The sequence below is a fragment of the Manis pentadactyla genome, chromosome X, assembly GCF_030020395.1.
Source record: "Manis pentadactyla isolate mManPen7 chromosome X, mManPen7.hap1, whole genome shotgun sequence".
In the NCBI taxonomy this organism is placed as follows: Eukaryota; Metazoa; Chordata; class Mammalia; order Pholidota; family Manidae; genus Manis; species Manis pentadactyla.
Genome location: NC_080038.1, coordinates 107,842,516 through 107,861,666, shown reverse-complemented (window position 1 = coordinate 107,861,666; position 19,151 = coordinate 107,842,516). Strand labels below are relative to the sequence as shown.

Sequence of the window (19,151 nt, the reverse complement as noted above, 5' to 3'; positions counted from 1 at the left end):
CCAACCGTAAAGAAAAAGTTAACTTCTTTAGCTTCCTATCCCAGCAAAGTCCTTAATAACTATTATCTTTACCTTTTTTTCATATGAACCCCAGAAACAGTAGAGCCTATAAGAAGTGAAGATACCATACAAATAGAAGTATTTGAAAAGATGGATTTGAAGTTTAAAACATCCATCTAGATAGTTTGCTTCTATCAGATGACAGTCTATTTGAATTGGAAATGGTCTTCAGAATCATTTGTCCATACTACTCATGTTTGGATGAGAGTAACTCAAGACCCAGAAAAGGTTGCATGACTTGCTTAGCGTCACACAACAAGCTAGGAGCAAGGTAGGGACCAAATCCTAGATTTTTAATGTCCATCTCTATTGTGTACCACACTGGCAGGCAGAGATAATGGTTTTTAAAACCTGGTCCACTTTCTGAGCAGTATGACAATTGGATATGCCAAGCTCCTTTCCCAGTCGAGAGGGTCTCATAAAGTCCAAGATATAAAGTCCTGTGGCCTTAGGAGGAAATCTGCATTCTCCTTGCTTCTGAAGCAGAATCCAAACTGAAATGGCTTGGGCAGTAATCCTTTCCAAGAATAGGGCCTCTTCCAGTGGGATGCAGCCACTTCATTCCTTCCCTCACTAATCTGAGGGGTGTTGGCATCTCCCCCCACAGCGCCAAGGCAGCTCTCAGCCCACCAATGTCTCAGAATACAATGCCGCTGCCCTGATGGAGCTCCTTCGTGAGAAGGAGGAGAGGATACTGGCCCTGGAAGCTGATATGACTAAATGGGAGCAGAAATATTTGGAGGAGAACGTGATGAGACATTTTGCTCTGGATGCTGCAGCAACCGTAGCTGCTCAGAGGTCAGTAACTGGCTGTTAGAGTCACTGCTTGAAGGGCATGGGTCATGGGAGAACAGAAAGGTGACCAGTTAAGATCTTCCAGGTTTTATTTTTTTCATTAACATTTGCCCCCCTGCCCACCACCATCCCCCCAGTTTCTGCTTAAATGTGTTTTCTTTTATCTGGTTATGCAGAGACTGAATGACCGTGTGGGCAGAGAGTCAGGGATTTGAAAATTAAAGCTCCTTACGAACTTACAGGAGTCATAGGTCAGCTTTCCTTTGGAGCCAGAACAATTGCAGATGGATGAACTGAACATTTGCACACCTCCTTCACCAGAGCTGCCAGAACCACAGATTCTTTCAGCCACATGTGTAGGTTTCTTTGTTTAGCCCCAGGACCTGAGTGAAAGCCTCTCCAGAGAAATGCCACTCAAAAACTAAATGTCACTTAGGAGTGGCTGCTGCCATTTGATAGCTCTGGCTTGCCCGAGGTATGCCGAAGACTGTGCTGAACATGAATCCATCCCTGCCCTTTGAGAAGGTCTATATTTGAAGGCCACATTCTCTGAGTCCATGAGTTCATCACATGTAAGCAGTCACATTCCATTTGGTAAGGGAGAGAAAGTGGCAGGTGGATTTTTTATTTTTTGTGTCTTATGTGTTCCCCTTTTCACATTATATACACTGATTACTGATCTTTGGAGGAAACAGCACTCTTAGTCTGTCTTCCTCCCTGCTGTTCATAATCATCAGCTGAGAAAGAAGGAAACTAACAAAAACTAAATTCAAATCAGGAGGTGACATGGGTTGATGGCGATACAGACAGAGCCTTGATCTGGAGTTAGGTATGTAAGTCAGGCTGTAGCACACTGCACCAGACAGCTCTCCATTCAGCAAGTTATTAAAAACCACTGTTCTTTCTAACATTCTCCTAAATGCAATGAGCCAGCAGAGTCTGGAAGCACCTTCCAGACTTTGGGCTGGGATGTGTGTGTGGAGTGGGGGATGGATACATTTATTTTTGAGTCCTTTTCATGCCAAATCAAAGGAAGGTCAGTGCTGGTAACTCTTAAACCTATTCACAGTTCTCCAGGAAGACATCTTATGTTTCTCTAAGGTGCTGTGTCTCCAGATAGCCCCTATAAACTTTGAATAGATTGAAATTGCCTTTGCCTTGATTGTAACGTCCTCATGGGCTTGACCTTACCTATCTTTGTCTTCTGAGAACAGTGTGTTCAGTCTTTGCCAGTGTAGTTCTAGTACATGGACACCCCAGCTGTGCTAGAAGGTGGTCGAGAAATTTGTAGGCAGATTAAAAGCATAATTAAGTGTAATTTTAGCTGCTAGCTCGCAGACAGCACCTGTGCCCAGTGCTCATTCTCAGGTTGTTCAGGAAACCTGAATACTGAAAAGGAGATGCAGGCCAATTTGGTCGTCTTTGGGCAGAAACTTAGAAAGATACAGTTCATGAAGCTGTGCAGTGTGAGGAAGTGTTGGAAAGCCAAGATTCTTGGTGTTGGGAGGTTCACTCCTGAAATTGACTTCAGAATAGACTCCAGGTCAAAATTCAGGAAAGGTAGGAGGTTGTCACTGGGGGGTCTTGTATAAAAAAACTACTACCCCTTTCCTTCCTCCCTGGGAAGTTTTGTGAGTATTGGGGGAAACCCTTTTCAGATGGCGTTCTTTCCAGAATCTGTTGGCTCCCATAAGGTAGATTTAAATTCCTTTAAATCACCAGGTGGAAAGTTTCCATGTAATCACTATTTGCAGTAAAATACGCATGCTTATCATGTAATAGGATAAAAAGCAGCCAGTTCTCACCTGGTAGGAGCACCTTGTGATAGTTCCTCGGGCAAACATTCCGCAGCTGGACAGTACCTTAAAACAGCCCACTGCCTGTTTTTCCTAAGATGGTGCCTCTTACCTTCTGCCACAGAGATTGGTTTCCTTCTCCTCCCTTCTTTCTTAATGAGACTGCAAATGAAGGCAGCACTCAGACAAATTATTTCAGAAGCTGCGGGCTCTTCTGCCTTCCCATCCAATGCCTCTTACCATTCCTTTTCTTTCCAATGGTTTCACTCCCTCTCCTCCCAACCCTAAAAGTAGGGATTGATCAAGGTTCTGCTCTTTGCTCCTTTCTGTGGTAAAATATTTATATTCTATTTTATTCTGAAATAATTTTTAAGTACCTAGGATATTGGCTGCAGATGACAAGTGCTCAACATGCATTTGTATAGCAAGGAAGGAAAGAAAGGAGGAAAAGGAAGGAGAAAGGAAGAAGTGAAAGAAGGAAGGAAATGATTTCTAGCTCTATAACTTAAATCCCTAAATCTGGTGCCACATTTTAACAGCCTGCTTGGTTTCTGTGTACTCTGCTTTAGTAAATCAAAGTTAATATATTCTCAATGCAACTGCTCACAGGTAAATACCGGGTTGCACAATTAGGAAACGTTGCCTGGGTGGTATCAATAGTAGTTGGAGAATTTTTTCAATTATGGTGTTATTTACATATTAAGAAACCACGTGTTTTGAGGTTTGATGAATGTTAGTAATTTTTTACAATAAGCCCCCACTATAATCAAGATAGAGAACATACTCTAAATTGTCCTTGTGCACCTTCAGCTTGATCCGTTCCTCCTACACCTGACCCCAGTCAACGGCTAATCTGAATTTTGTCATTATAATTTTGCCTTTTCTAGATATCATATAGAAGGAGTCATATAGTATATATGTTTTTTGTTTGATTTCTTTCACTCAGCATAATTATTTTGAGATTCATCCAAGCTGATGCATGTATCAATACTTTACTCCTTTTTTATTGCTGAGGAGTGTTTAGTATAGATGTAGTATAGATGTTCTACAGTTGTTTATCCATTCACTTGCTGATGGGCATTTGTATTGTTTTTAGTGTTTGGCCATTGTGAATAATAAGCTACAGATTTTCAATATAAGAATAGACAACTCTCTTTTCTCAAGTGTAACACTCTATTAGTTAATCTATTTATATCCCTTCTAGCACTTTGATTCTCTGAAGCACGTCTTGTGTAGGGGAAAACTGTCGATGCAAGAAAGCACATGTAGTGTTCACTATATAAGTTACTTTTCTAAGCACTTTACAATGATTGCTTATCCTCACAATAATTCTTTGAGATAAGTACTATCCTCCATTCTGTAGATGAGGAAACTGAAGCACAGACAGATTAAATAACTTGCTCAAGATCACACACAGTGAAGAAGAAGAAAAAGCAGGATTTAAATCTATATTTTTGACACTTTAACCATTATACTCTGTTGCCTTCCCAATATGGTTTCAAAGATGGTGAAATAGGGATTATTAACTGTTCAAGAGTTACTATTTGAGGCTTGTTATTTAGTTATTTAGAAATATTATAAATAATCACAATAATACGGCCTATACTCTAACTTCATATTACTGTGTTCCTAGAGATTCCTCTCTAGATGCTTAATATAGATGCAGGATATTACTACCAAGTAGGAGTTCATCCTTAGGAGGACCAGTTTGGCAATGCAGATTTTTAGTTTCTGTTCAAAAATAGTGAACTTATTTCTGAATAGCAGCAAAAATATAAAAAGACAACAGACCCAATCAACCATGTAATTTAGTTTGCGTTTACTAAACCAGGCTGTTACTATTCTCCAAATGCACAAAGTTTCATTTTTATTTTGGGTGAAGTAAGTTTGGGAAAGCAGGAGGTAAGGAAAAGGAAAACAGAAGGTAGAAGCTGGCTACATGCATGATTTATGTCTACTTATTTCTTCATTGTAGGCCTTTCTTAGTTTCTATCCTCAGTTTTCTCCTCCTTCTACATTCTGTCTTGTTTCCTACTATAGCTTCAAATAATAACTCTGATATCTCGAAGATTAAAGTTAGAATGTTCAACAACTTGTTGAATATTGTCGTATGGCTGTTCATAAGACACTTTAACTCCAGTGTAACTCAATTCAAACCTCATCATAGTGTATTCCAAAAAAGAATCTCTCCTTGGTTCCCTATCACAGAAAACAAGCAGTATGCCATGTTTTGCAGTCATTTGAATTAGAAAAAACAAAGTTCTCATTCATTCTTCCCTCTTACTAACACCCATATTCAAATAGTCTCCAAGTTCTACCAATTCTGACTCCTATAGCCTGTTTCCATTTCCCTTGCCACTTTAGTGTTTCATGTTTTTAGTACATTTTGCTGGGGTTGTTATGATAACCTTCCTGAGTTCTCTGCCTGATTCCAGTGTATTGCTCCTCTAATCCCTTCATCATGTTTCAGCTGTCTTCCTAAAACACAGCTTGGATCATTTCATTACTTTCGAAAACTTGTAGTAATTTTCAGTGCCTGTTGGAATAAACTCCAAACTCATTTCTGTAGTCGTTATTTATTTTTTTGTTTCCCTTGCAAATTTCCTATAATCGGGACTAGTCTTTACCCATGTCTGTCTACTTTCCGGCCTCCTAGTAACCTCAAACACAGTGTTCCACTCATGGTCAAGTTCACATATTAAATAAACAAAAGGACGTACTGATAGGAAAAGATGGATTTGAGGTTTAAAAGGCTACTACATGTTTTACTTAGGAGGTCATGGGTGACATTCTAGAGACCCATGTAAGTGATGTGATGGGGACAACTTCTTTGGATAAAGGAAGGAGATAGAAGATGACTGTAGGGTTGATTGCCAGAAACTCTTTACTTAAGGATTTGAGATGCTAGATGTCAAATTCAGGTATATACCATTTTGGGTCTGCAGGTTATGTTTTCAAGCCCAGCATCACACTACTGATGTGCTTGAAGGATGGTCTCAGAGTATTGGAAGTTAGCAGGTCAAGTTGCTCCTTCAAACCCTGCTTGCTTGCTTTTGCCTAAGGCATTGGCCCCATCTTCTAGAAGGAAGATTAATGTTGGAGGCCATTCTGGCAGCTCTAGGAATTCACTAAGTGCCCCACATTTTCGGGCTCCATTCCTGAGGAGCTCACAGTGTCCATATCAATTAGCTGGCAGGTCTCTAAGTCCCCAAAATGGTCTTTTATCCAATGAAAGTGGCAGTGAGCCAGCACTGGCTCCCCCAGTGACAAACTGTATGCTCAAGTCCCCAGTGTCCATAGACACCATGCACTTTTTAGAGAGGCCTGGCTTTGAAGCCTCAGCCATAACAATGGAACTCTGCACTGCCTCCAAATTGTACCAAGTGCTAGAATTCTTTCAAGTTATGCTTTCCTGTGGGTTTTTCTCCTTCTACCTTTATACTTTTCCCTCTTACTAATGGAGGCCTTTGTTAGTGTTTTTACTGTGCCTGGCACTGTATTTTTACATGCATACTTTTATCCCCTGCAAACCCCATGAGATATAGGTACAATTATTATTTCACTTTTGGATATGAGGAGACTGAGGCTTAGAGAAGATAACTGACATCCTAAGCTCATAGAGTTTGTTAGTGGCAGAGTACTTGGGACAGTGGGATTTGACCCTCGTGTGGTCTGCTATCAGAGCCTATACTCACAACACTATACAATGCCAGCACCTCTTGGGTACTTTGAAACACAGGGTCATTCCCAGTGGGCCTACAAGCAAGTGAGCTGTACTAGAGCAAGCAGAGTTCTGAGATGCTAAAATATTTTGAATTTAACAAGTGATGAGAGCCACTGTTGTCCTTCCCCTTCTTGTTCTCTAGTCATTTCATCATTCAAATCAATTGTTTCAGCTTTGAATATAAGGTACATGCATTTGGGGAAACAGTAGTTTTATAGAAGCTCACACCAGTTCCCCAACTTTCATACTAACTTACTGTTTGCTTCTTCATTCCCCTGCCCCTTCACGCCCATCCACCCTGGTCACAATGTCTAAGCTAAGGGAACATAGCTGGCTGCCAGCAGAAAAAATGCCTGGCGTTCTCCCACAGATCCTGGTTCTCATAGGAAGCATAAGGAAGCAGTGCCAATTCATTGTTTGCTCAGCCTATTGTGTGATTTCCTCTAAGACCAATATAATTATATCAATATTCTTCCTAATCCTTTTTTCTTTCCCTCCAAGTTACTCAAATAAGATCCAGTTTTCTTCAGTCCCTTCCCTCTCTTCTCTACGACTAGTTCTAAGTGAGCTAAAGAAAAAAAAGCATGATCTCATTTTGCAGGAGGACATAGGATTCCCATATGCCTTTGACTGTGACTTGTGTTGGTTAGACATGGGCTAGACCCTCTCCTCCCCCTCTCCCTCCCTCCCTCTCTGCCTCACACACATACACACATGCACACACATACACAACACTTTCCCCCTTATTAATTAGTCTTTGAGTTCATAGCCTGAGACATTTTCAGATGAAACATCATTGTCCCTCATGTAGTTGGGACTCTGGCAAGAGAACAGTCACTTAGTTGGAGGAGACTCATGGGTTTGGCACTAGAATGTTTCAGATGTAGGTTAGATGGGAATCAAGCTGGACTGACTCAAAGGCCCTGCTTCTCAGTCAGCTCACATGCCCTACCTGATCTTTACTATTGACATGTCGATAATTTGTTTCTAGTGCTCAGGTGTAGTTACCCCTATTTGTCTGTAGCAGTAGTTATTTAGTACATTCTCTGACTTCCTTCGAAGTTTAGCCTTTCCCTTTCATGACTGTCATGAGAATAAAGTGGAAATATCTTCTTGTATACAATATAAATTAAATTTAAGTATAATATACACTAGAAATATAAATATGTCTTCCTATTGCCAGGCTATGATGTAAAAACTTGAAGGGTCTGTCCACTAGATTTTGGGAGGATGTCCATCTAGTCCTGAAGGCAAGCCTGTGTATATCTCATAGAATCCCTCGCTGGCTTTTGCAGCTTTGTGCATGCTAATAATCTCTTCTAGCTCTGAAAACTGAACCTTTGTTTCTTGGAGGCTTTTATCTGTAAGTTGCGCAGAAACCAACCATACGTAATGAATTTGATTTCAGCTTAGGGCATTTCACCAAAACTTTAACTCAGGAGGATGATAGAATTCATTGATTCTGCTGCCTTCATATAATCATCACTGCCATTTTCCTTCCCAGGGACACAACAGTTATCAGCCACTCTCCTAACACCAGCTATGACACAGCTCTAGAAGCTCGCATCCAGAAGGAGGAGGAAGAAATCTTGATGGCTAACAAGCGTTGCCTTGACATGGAGGGCAGGTAAAATGTCCCTCTGGACCCTGGTGGATCTGAGAAGTTAGTAATGGAGACTAGATATGTCATTAGGGAAGGGCAATCATCTTCATAATAATGCAGCCTCCCCCCATTCCTGTACTCCTGCCCACCTGTTACTTAGGATTTGAGATGCAATGACCTTTACTTTGATCATTCCCACTAACTGTGGAATTCCAAGTAGCATTGCTTTCCCTATTGGCCTCGGTAATTGCTTTTCATCTGCCCTCTGCCAGAACTGAATTATTGTTGTTTGCACTCTGGGGTAGTCTTTCTAAGACTGTGCATTAACCCTGTGATACAGCAGAGTGCTCAGTAAAAGAACATCCATTCAAAGAGGTAGGGCTCCTGATGCCTCTTATAAACTCATAATCTTTTCCTTATTACCTGATTCAGGACCATTCATAGACATTCTCATTTTTTCACCAAATATGTATACATCATTTCCACTGACTCAGATTCTTCAGCATCATTCACTACCTTAGTTTACTCTCGCATATCCAGCCTTTCTTTTCATTGATACTTTACTTTGGCCTCCTAATGTTTAAGCAACAACTCATGGATGCTCTGCTGTATCCATTCGGTGTGAAGAAAGGCATTTAAAAAAAAAATGCTAGTATACTGCCCCTTGTCTTACAATTTAAAAATAACTAGACGACAACTTCGTCGAAGAGGCAATGCAAGCTCAAATCCATGGAGGCAGTGAAGCCAGAACATGGAGTGGCAACAAGGTCTTTAAATGTTCTTTGTCTTTTGCTCCTAGGATTAAGACCCTCCATGCCCAAATTATTGAGAAAGATGCCATGATAAAAGTACTTCAGCAGCGTTCCCGGAAGGAGCCAAGTAAGACAGAGCAGCTGTCATCCATGCGTCCAGCAAAGTCTCTGATGTCCATTTCCAATGCTGGAGCAGGCTTGCTCTCCCACTCATCCACCCTGACTGGCACCCCCATTGTAGAAGAGAAGCGGGATGACAAGAGCTGGAAGGGGAGCTTAGGTAATGACAGGAAATAATGACATACTTAAAGAGAGCCCCAACTTGCCCACACAGCAAGGGAAAGGAGTGATGGTCCGGATTCTAGAGAGCAGGGTGTTCCAGGTTGGCTTTTTGTTCTCCTGAGAGGCCAGCTGCATATTCAGGAACTCCTCTGCACTGTGAAGTCTTACTGAGACAACACTGATTGAAACCAAGGCCTTAGAAGATAAGAACCTGAGTTCTATTTGGGTGGGAAGGGAGATAACTTCAGTTTCCTCTAAAAAAGTTCTCAGATTTGGCCTTTGCTTTGCGAGACCTTTTGTCTTTGTCCAAAGCCCATGTGGCCTTCATGTCATTGAAAATTTCAAAATTCCAGCTTTTTCTCTGTTTTTTCCTTTCTTCTAATAGGACTCAGAGTTCCTGTTAAGCTAAGTGGAGCTGGGTGGCAGGTTTTTGTTACCAGAATGTTATGAGATGAGAAATGAATGTACTTCTTCATTCCATTCCCACCCATTCCTTACCCTCTAATCAAAACCCCAGAAGTATTGTGGATACCACGAGGCACATGTTTACAGCCTGAGGAAGCAAGCTATATATATTTTAATTAACTCTGTTTGTTGCTTCTAATACTCTTCTTGGTCCTCTGACACTTGAAGTGACCTTTGGTTAGAGCAGGCATTTTAGGGACCATGGTCATGATTAGAACCCTAGATCATACAGTGATCACACTCATCTGTGACCCCAGACCTCCTCCCCCCATGCTCTCCAGTTGGCTGGTAATGGATGGTGGTGATTATAAGTGGAACCGAGGAGAAGCATTCTGACAGCTTGGTGGAACCCATCAGCATTGGAAAAATAAATCAAAGCAGATACCCAGGACACTGAAAGGCTTCATACATTGTGCTGGGGGTTGGAAAATGGGGTCAGAAGGGATGTGCCAAGTCTAAGAGAAACTTTTAGCCATGGTGGGAGGTGTGTGACAGTTGGATTCCTGGGTTTGCTGGAGGCACAAAAAGAAGTTAGACCCATTCATATTTCTCCTGAACCTGCTACAGGGAAGAACTGGTAATCCGATGTCTCCATTTGAATCACCTGTCATTTTCTAACCCCTTTCTGTCTTTCTCTTGTAGGTATTCTCCTGGGTGGGGATTACCGTGCGGAGTCTGTCCCTTCCACGCCCTCGCCTGTGCCGCCCTCCACTCCCCTGCTCTCTGGTCACTCCAAGACAGGCAGCCGAGACTGCAGCACCCAAACCGAACGGGGCTCGGATGCAAACAAAACTGCAGCTGTTGCTCCCATCTCTGTTCCTGCTCCAGCTGCTGCTGCCGCCACTGCTGCTGCCACCGCTGCCACCACCACCACCACCATGGTAGCTGCTGCTCCAGTTGCTGTTGCTGCTGCTGCGCCAGCTGCTGCCACCGCCACCCTGTCTCCAGCAACTGCTGCTGCCGCTGCTCTTGCTGTGGCTGTTTCTCCAGCTGCTGCCTCTGCTGCTGCTGCTCCTGCTGCTGCTGCTGCTGCTGCTGCTGCTGCTGCTGCTGCTGCTGCTGTTCAGGTTGCTCCAGCTGCTCCGGCTCCAGTTCCAGCTCCAGCTCTACCTCCGGTTCCGGCTCCAGCAGCGGCTCAGGCTTCTGCTTCGGCTCAGACTCAAGTATCAACTCCAGCTCCGCCTGCAGCTGTTACTTCAGCTCCAGCTGCAGCTCCAGCTTTGGCTCAGGCTGAGGCTTCTGCAAGTCCAGCGGCCGGGTCTGGACCACATCGTTTGTCTATACCAAGTTTGACCTGCACTCCAGATAAGACAGGTAATAATTCTGCATATCACATAGCTTTCAGCTCTGCCCTAAATGATCGACAAATGTGTTGGCATCTGCTGTTTAGGCACAGTGGCCATTGGGATGGACTGTTTCAAGTGCTAAAGGGGAATGATCACAAGAGATAAGGGCTGAGGGTCTGTAATTGACATCTTGGACACCAGGATGGCAACAGAGATGAGTCAAGGCCATTCTCCCAGGAGAAACAAATGCTCAGGTGAACAAGGAGGAGGTGACAGGCAGGTCTCATTTGTCCATTGGCTTCATGGGGGCTCTAAAATTGCCTGTTTCTAAAAGCTGGAAGTTTTTACCTTCTTAAGTGCTTTCTGTGTACTTATTCCCATTTAGATGGCCCTGTTTTCCACTCCAGCACTCTGGAAAGAAAAGCTCCCATTCAAATCCTGGGACAAGAGCCTGATGCTGAGCTGGTGGAATATCTCATCTAAACAGCCTAATCAAGAGCTGCAGTTTCTCAGCAACAATGCTCGTAATCATTTCTCCCATGTTTGTTCTTATTTTGAGGGTGAGGACGAGGGTTGGGGGGTGTTAAAGGGACTTTTTATTCGAACAGTATAGTACTTAAATACCATATGAACTCCAGTCTATTCTGGTACACACTTAGGCCATACCTCTAAAGAGAGATTAATCAGAACATGCTCTACAGTTTATTGTTTGGCTTTATACAAATAGTGGGACTGTCAGTAGTTGGAGATACATCATTGTTTTCAATGTCCTTAAATGTGTTTAGCATTTCCATATTCCACATCATTTTTTATTGAAGAGCACAGTATGTTTGGAAGATAGTGTGTAACATGTAGTTCAGAAGTGGGAAGCCAGGGAGAACTTGAATGTGAGCTGCTGTGTATAGGTACAACCTAGGCAGCACCTTGGGCTCATGAAAGGGAATAGTTTGAGGAGCTATGTCAGCTGGAGGAAAGATAGGGAGTATTGGGGTATGGAAGGGTGCTGGAGCTAATTTTCCCTCCCAGTGTCCCAGCTACTCTGTGCCAAGAGATTATGTTTCTCTTCGTTTCTGTGGTGCTGTGGAAGAGGATTTTTTGGTCCCCTCATGGAGGCTCATACATTCATATATATACTCTGGAGTAATTTATGCATTTGGATAATTAATATATTGCTTTCAGATGCTAGGAGAGTAAATTAGCTGAATGATGTACAACTTCTCTCTCATAGGGAGTTAGACCATCTGAGGCCTGAGTGGAGAGTTGCATAAGGTGCTGTATGCAGACGTTTCGGGTCTGTGTGTAGCCATGAACACAGCTCCCTTGCCTTTCCTGAGACCAATCTCCTTGGTGTTTCTTTCTTCTCCAGCACAAATTCATTGGCTGTGTCACCAGTCTCAAACTGCCAATCAATTGCAAAACAAGGCGGCATTTTTGTTGACAGGTCAAAAGCTTTGAAATTCTGGTGACTACTTTGAAATAACTCCTTCGGTTTTCTCAAGTTCTTAGCACATGTCTTAAGAGGCATCTTTGACTATCACCTCCAAGAGAATAGCATGAGAAGCCCAAAGGACTGGGCTGCAGTGGGGGTGGGGGTGCCTGCTCAGCAGTGCCTGTTACTCCTTCCCACAGCAGTGAGGCCATCTTGGGGACACCTTTGGAGAACAGCAGGAAATGCACACGTGGACAGGGACCAAGGAGGCCAAGGCTCTAAGCTTTGCCACAGGGCTGCCTCCAGGGACACAGAAGGGCTGCCTATTGCCACAGGTCCCTGCTCTGTGTCACCTTTCTGTCCTTCCTTAAGGTGACGAGTCCACAGACAATGTCATTAAGATAAATTTTCAGGGGTATGGGGGGTGGGCTAGGGGAGTAGGGGATGTTAGGTAAGGGTGGGGGGTAGAGGTTTGGGGATGTGTTAGTTAGAAACCAGATTAATAGAACAGTAGGCCTGATAGAGTACATTGTGAGGCATAATGGCTGGAAGGAAGTTTAACATTACAGCCTGACCCCCTCATTTCAGTGATGGGGAATCTGAGATGTGGAGAGGTTAAGTGACTCTTTCAAGATCACACAACACAGCTTTCCACTCCACCAATTCCCATGCTTATTTTGGGAAACCCTCATACATAAAGCCCCATTTTAAGAAAAGGTGTCTTCATGGTCCAGGGCATATGTATTTTATAAAATGTCCCTGGCTTGAGTAGTTTGTTCGGGTTCTGAATTCCTACCTTGCCTCTTCTGCAGTGCCTCTTGCAAAGTTTTCCATATCCTGATCCTCATTTCAACATTAAGTCACATGAAATATCTCCTCACTTCTTTTGCTGTCTCAGATCATCTTTCAGGGCTCTTCCATGACTACAGGAATGGCACATTTAACAGTATTCTTATGTTGTTCCTAATTATCTCCCAAAGGAATTAGTGTGTGTGCGTGTGTGTGTGTAGGGAGACATGAAGGAAGGTGATGTGATTTTCAGCAAGTCTTGGCATTTTCAAGAATGAAGTGATCATCCTACATATTAGCCCTCAGTTGTCAAGTGAATCCCAAATACAAATGAAAAGTACAGTTGTGTCAATATTTACACTGCCTTTTAGTCATTAAAAAAATCCATCCTCAAATCATAAAAGCAAGAAGTAGCAAACTTCAGGACTGCTACTTTCTATCCAAATAAATCAAAATAAAGGCAAAACTTTTTATCTCCTTTCATGGTTACAACACAATGCCAAAATTTTTCCTAGCCCTGAGAGCCATGATTTTAATCACATTCTGTAAGGTAAAAAATGTCATGCATTCCACATGGTGTGGCAGCCATCTCTTCAGACTCATATATTTTTCGGAAATCAGGAAGTTCTTGGCTTAGTACTACTTTGAAATTTCTATTCTCCTCACTGTAGGGACAGTCCCTTTTGGCTCAGTTTTTAATCCAGATAATTTGCTAAAATAATAGCACACATCCAAGAGATGGAAGAAGTCCATGTCAGTGTATTATGTTTACAAAGAAGATAGATTCAGCCTTTTCAGAAAATCGCTAATAGGTGTCATTTTAACAATTCAGGATTTGGGGAGAAATCTCAAGTTAGCCACCTTTTCCACAATTGTGTGGGTGTAATATAATGGGGGATCTTCCTGGACTCCTACCTATCTATGCATTTTACTGGCACCTCAGGACAGAAGGGTGACCTTGTTGTCTTAACTTGTACTGCCTGGTGGTCTATGGGGACCTTCTAAGTCAGCTATACCCCAATGTCCCATGTACAGGAAAACTTCATTAGAACAAACATTTCTTGTTGCCATTGCAGGCTTTAGATTCATGGTTACCAAAGGTTCAAGGTTAGCTTCTTTACTATCTTACTGTCTAACTTTACTCATTTATTGAGCTATTATAAACACTGTCTGATTTTTCTTTATTTCTCTCCCTTCTTATTCCTCCTCCTCCATTCTTTATATGTTGGGTGTTTTATTCTGTGCTCTTTTGTATTTCCTTTTATTGCTTTTGTGAGTAGTTGATTTTATTTTTTGCCTTTAGTTAGTATTTGGTTAGTCTGCTTTCTTTGCTGTGATTTTATTTTCTCTGGTGACATCTATTTAGCCTTAGGAATGCGCCCATTTAGAGCAGTCCCTCTAAAATACCCTGTAGAGGTGGTTTGTGGGAGGCAAATTCCCTCAACTTTTGCTTGTCTGGGAATTGTTTAATCCCTCCTTCATATTTAAATGATAATCATGCTGGATACAGTATCCTTGGATCAAGGCCCTTCTGTTCCATTGCATTGAATATATCATGCCATTCTCTTCTGGCCTGTAAGGTTTCTGTTGAGAAGTCTGATGATAGCCTGATGGGTTTTCCTTTGTAGGTGACCTTTTTCCTCTCTCTAGCTGCCTTTAAAACTCTGTCTTTGTCCTTGATCTTTGCCATTTTAATTATTATGTGTCTTGGTGTTGTCCTCCTTGGGTCCCTTGTTTTGGGAGTTCTGTGTGCTTCTGTAGTCTGAGAGGCTATTTCCTCTCCCAGTTTGGGGAAGTTTTCAGCAATTATTTCTTCAAAGACACTTTCTATCCCTTTTTCTCTCTTCTTCTTCTTCTGGTACCCCTATAATGTGGATATTGTTCCTTTTGGATTGGTCACACAGTTCTTAATATTGTTTCATTTCTGGAGATCCTTTTGTCTCTCTCTGCATCAGCTTCTATGCGTTCCTGTTCTCTGGTTTCTACTCCATTAATGGCCCCTTACATCTCATCCATTCTGCTTTTAAGTCCTTCCAGAGAATGTTTTATTTCTGTAGTCTCCCTCCCTACTTTGTCAGTTAGCTCTTGCATTTTTCTCTGCAGGTCCATCAGCATGGTTATCACCTTTATTTTGAATTCTTTTTCAGGAAGATTGGTTAGGTCTATCTCCCCAGGTTCCCTCTCAGGGGAGGATGTCTGTGTGATTCTGGTCTGAATCAAAGTCTTCTGCCTTTTCGTGGCGATAGAGGTAGTTGTGGGGAGTTGGCGTGTTTGTCAGCTGGGAGAATGTCCCTTCTTGCTAGTTTGTGTCCTTCCTCTCCTGTGAGAATGGTGACCCCTAGCGGCTTGTGCTGAGCAGCTGCATGCAGATGGGGTGGGGTCTCTGATTCTTGTCCGGGCCGCTGTGGAGTTCTGCGCGGCTGCTGTGGGCGTGGCCGGCCTCAGGCTGCTGCTCTGCTATTGCGAGGCCACACAGGAGGGGGAACGGGTGGGAGGCTGTTTATCACCATGAAGGGCCTCCGAGCTGCGCTGCTGCCCAGGGGTTTAGGGCACCCGGAGTTCCCCGAGATTCCCAGCTGCTTGGCTGAGTGCGCCAAGATGCTTCCATCCAGCTGTGAGGCTCCTGTCCCTTTAAGACTTTCAAAAAGCACTCACTTTTCTTTTGTCCCAGGGGCACCGGCTGTGGGGGCCCACTCGCAGGTTTTACTGTCCCATTTCCCTAGTATCCAGCACCCCACACACTGTGTGTCTGTGCTCCTGGTGCAGATGGCTAGGGCTGGGTATTTAGCAGTCCTGGGCTCCCTCTCCCTCCCTGCTCCGACTCCTCTCCTCCCGCTGGGAGCTGGGGTGAGGGGCGCTCGGGTCCCACTGGGCCGCGGCTTGTATCTTACCCCCTTCGCAAGGCTCTGGGTTCTCGCAGATGTAGATGTAGTCTATCTGTTGTACTGTATCTTCTGGTCTCTCTTTTAGGAATAGTTGTACTTGTTGTATTTTCAAAAATGTATATGGTTTTGGGAGGAGATTTCCACTGCTCTACTCACGCCACCATCTTGGCTCCTCCAATCCTCTAAAACAAACATTTCTTGATATAAAATTCCTATTAACAATTTTTTATTAAATAAATGTAGTGTAAGCACTCTTTTTAAAATCATGTATCTTGATGTTTTAGTGAAGGATTTATTTTCATGCTGCTTTTGAGCTTCAGTATGATAGGATAGCAGGAACCTAAAATATCTACCATCATCTACCATCATCTACCATAGGAAACATACCAAGAGACCCATCATGTTCTCTTTTTCTTATTACACAGTTGGGTGGGTACAGCAATTGGAAAATGAACAAAACTGATTGTACAACTACTTTTTACGAAGAGCCTAAACACTTAGAATGTGGCAGCTTAAAGTGTATACATATGCACTAACTTTTATAAATTATATTCTCATGTCTGTTAGCTGTACGATCTCCTGTTGTCTCAATTGCTCTTTCACATATGGAATGTGTTACTTAAAATGTGTGCATTCTTACTGAACATGTTTTCAAAGGAAGGCATCAGCTATGGGCTAATTGCCACCAATGTCAGCCCACCACAGTCCTTGGAAATATATCTTCCAAGGGCCATTCATCATCAGTAGGACAAGCATCAGCAGTTTGTTTATTTTTTTCCAGTAGCAATGGTGGGTTACATGGAGCCATCAAACCTCCTTCTGGCCTCCCTTGTGATTAATGGCATGTGTTTGTGAAATGGATAGCTGGGCTTGACAGATGGCTAGAGAAGAACCGCCTTTGGTTTAAAATGTATGTGGCCCCATAATGATTGTGACCCCAATCTGTAATCAACTGAGCTAGTTCCAATAAAGTTAAGCAGGTTTGAATCCACTTTGTGCCTATCTTTTCACTGACAATAAAGTTAGTTCTTTTAAAATGCAGTACTGTGTGGAAAATGCCTTGGTGTTTACTCAACAGCGGTTTCATTTGTGCTTTATCAGTGATTATTTTCAATTTAGGATGCAGAGAAATTGCCTTTTAAGGGCAGCATGCAGCAGAATTTGCATTTGCTTCAAGTATGGAATGTGATTATAAAGTAGTAAGACACCACCACGGGCCACATGCTATAATTGGTTCCTTTATATATTCAGACAGCATATATTAAAAGCTTTGCATCTTTTTATCTCCCGGTTCCAAGGGATAAAATGATGGCCACCCAAAGCAGAGAATTCATCCTTTGGTTAGTATTTTGGAAGGCCCCTTGATGTTCCTTTTGTGCCCTTGTTCTTATGCCAACTCATCAGTTTTGGTTGAGGGAGCTTCGTATTAAAAGCAAATCAAAACCACAAACAAGTTGGCTCTTTTCACTGAAAATGTTCAGGCTGCCTTGCTGCTGTCCCCCTGAGCCTCCTTTTACCACTGCATCCCAGCCTGACAGAGATCCCCACAGGCTTTGAAATGACACTTTCACAGTGAGATTGGCTTGATGGGTGTTGCAGAATGGATGGGAAGAGAGTACAGAATTCATTCAAGTCTATATTTGATTTTTTTATTAGGTTGGGCTACATTCCCTCCATATTTCTGATGGGTACATTGAAAATTATATGTGTGAAAGCCCATCCCTTTTATCAGGACAAAGAAGATGATGTAAAGTTAAACATGCTGTCTTACAAAGCTTTGTAAAGCATTCCATTCAAAAATATATTGTGCCCACAAAAATCTAAATCATAATATAAGTTGGTCACAGGGATGGAAGTACAGCATGGAGAATATAGCCAATGGTTCTGTAACATCTTTCTAAGTTGACAGATAAAAACTACCCTAGTTGGAGTGTGGATTTAATAGTGTGTGTAACTGTTGAACCACTGTGTTGTGTATACTTGAAACCAATATGATATTGTATATCAACTATACTTCAATAAAAAAAGTTAAACTACAACCATGAAACTATATATGTATATATTGTGCCCAGTTCTTAATGAACAGTCATTTGTGGGAAGAAAAAGCAAGTGCTCCTTTAAAAGTGACTCAGATCACATTGTAGGAGTATTTCTAGCTATCCAGTATTATAAGTGATCCGATGATCTGTGTGGTACTTCCTTCTGCCTTCCTGTGGGCCTCCCCTACTGTGATGAGCAATCTGCACACTCAATGTGAGCTACGCAGTTGCAGAAAAAAACACCTGCTTCCCACCTTCTCCACCTCCCTCATAACTGCAGGAAGGTTTTTATTGGAGGAAAAAAAGTGTAAGTGATTTGGTTTTAGAACACATCCTACATTGCTTGGCAATCAACCTGTTAGTTGAGTGAAGACCCCTGAGTGATAAAACGAAGTTTCCAAAAGGAAAAATATTCCCCCAACACCAAAATTTCATACCACATCACAAGTGCTCCTCAGATGTTCGAAACGGTCAAGTCCAGGGTATTTATTTTGGCTGCCATGTTTTTTTCAATTGCCTATTGCCTCTACCAATGCTTGCAGGCATGTGTGATATGCTGAATAACTACATATTTGATGTTGCCATTATGTAAAAGTCCCCAAAGCTAAAAAAAATGCAGTCCATTCTAGTTTATTAGAGAAAACTGTTCACACACAATATTTATAATTCATTGTGATAAATGCAATGAAAACATTTGAATAAGATAACTGAGCTCCAGTGCAAAGAAGGGGATGATTGCTGGGATGGTACCGAGGATGTGGGGGGGAGGATTTAAGTGGAGCTTTGGAGGATGTGGAGGTGTTAACCTGGTGAACTGGGGTTGGGGACAACCATTCCATGCAGAAAGAAAAGCATGTGCAAAGGACATCTCACTTGTCAGACCTTCAACAAAGTGAAGACTATTTGCAAGATCAAAGGCCCTAGAGAACTACTCTGAACTTCAATAGCCTCTTAATGGGGACTGGCAAACTCACTCCATTAGGTAGTCAAACTTGTCCAGAATTCAAAAGAATATGGAGTTCGACTCCTAAACTGGCCACCAAACTTGTTTACTTTTGGACAGGTCCCTTAACAGGATCACAGAGGTTTATCAGTGAAGTGGGGTCAAATACCTATCCTAGTGAACTTACAGAGAAGGGATAAGAGAGCCTCACAAAGTAAGAATATAAAAACATGTCAGTCAAAACAATGGGCTGACTCTATGAAGATGAAGTGGTTTCTTCAACTTTTTTTTAAGGTATCATTG

General features: G+C 42.4%; 1 protein-coding gene across 7 annotated transcripts in view; it reads left to right on the top strand.

Annotated features, from left to right (window-relative positions):
- Positions 1-12,630, top strand: part of AMOT (angiomotin) — a 54,909-nt gene extending 42,279 nt beyond the window's left edge. For 6 of the 7 annotated variants that reach the window (XM_036917291.2, XM_036917293.2, XM_036917292.2 and 3 more), the window contains 5 exons: positions 668-858; positions 7,880-8,002; positions 8,778-9,010; positions 10,120-10,791; positions 11,149-12,630. In XM_036917291.2, the coding sequence (XP_036773186.2) occupies positions 668-858; positions 7,880-8,002; positions 8,778-9,010; positions 10,120-10,791; positions 11,149-11,246 (1,317 nt within the window). In that variant the 3' untranslated portion in view covers positions 11,247-12,630. The remainder of the gene's footprint in view (positions 1-667; positions 859-7,879; positions 8,003-8,777; positions 9,011-10,119; positions 10,792-11,148) is intronic. The other variant, XM_036917295.2, reaches the window with a different exon arrangement.
- The last annotated feature ends 6,521 nt before the right edge of the window (positions 12,631-19,151 follow it).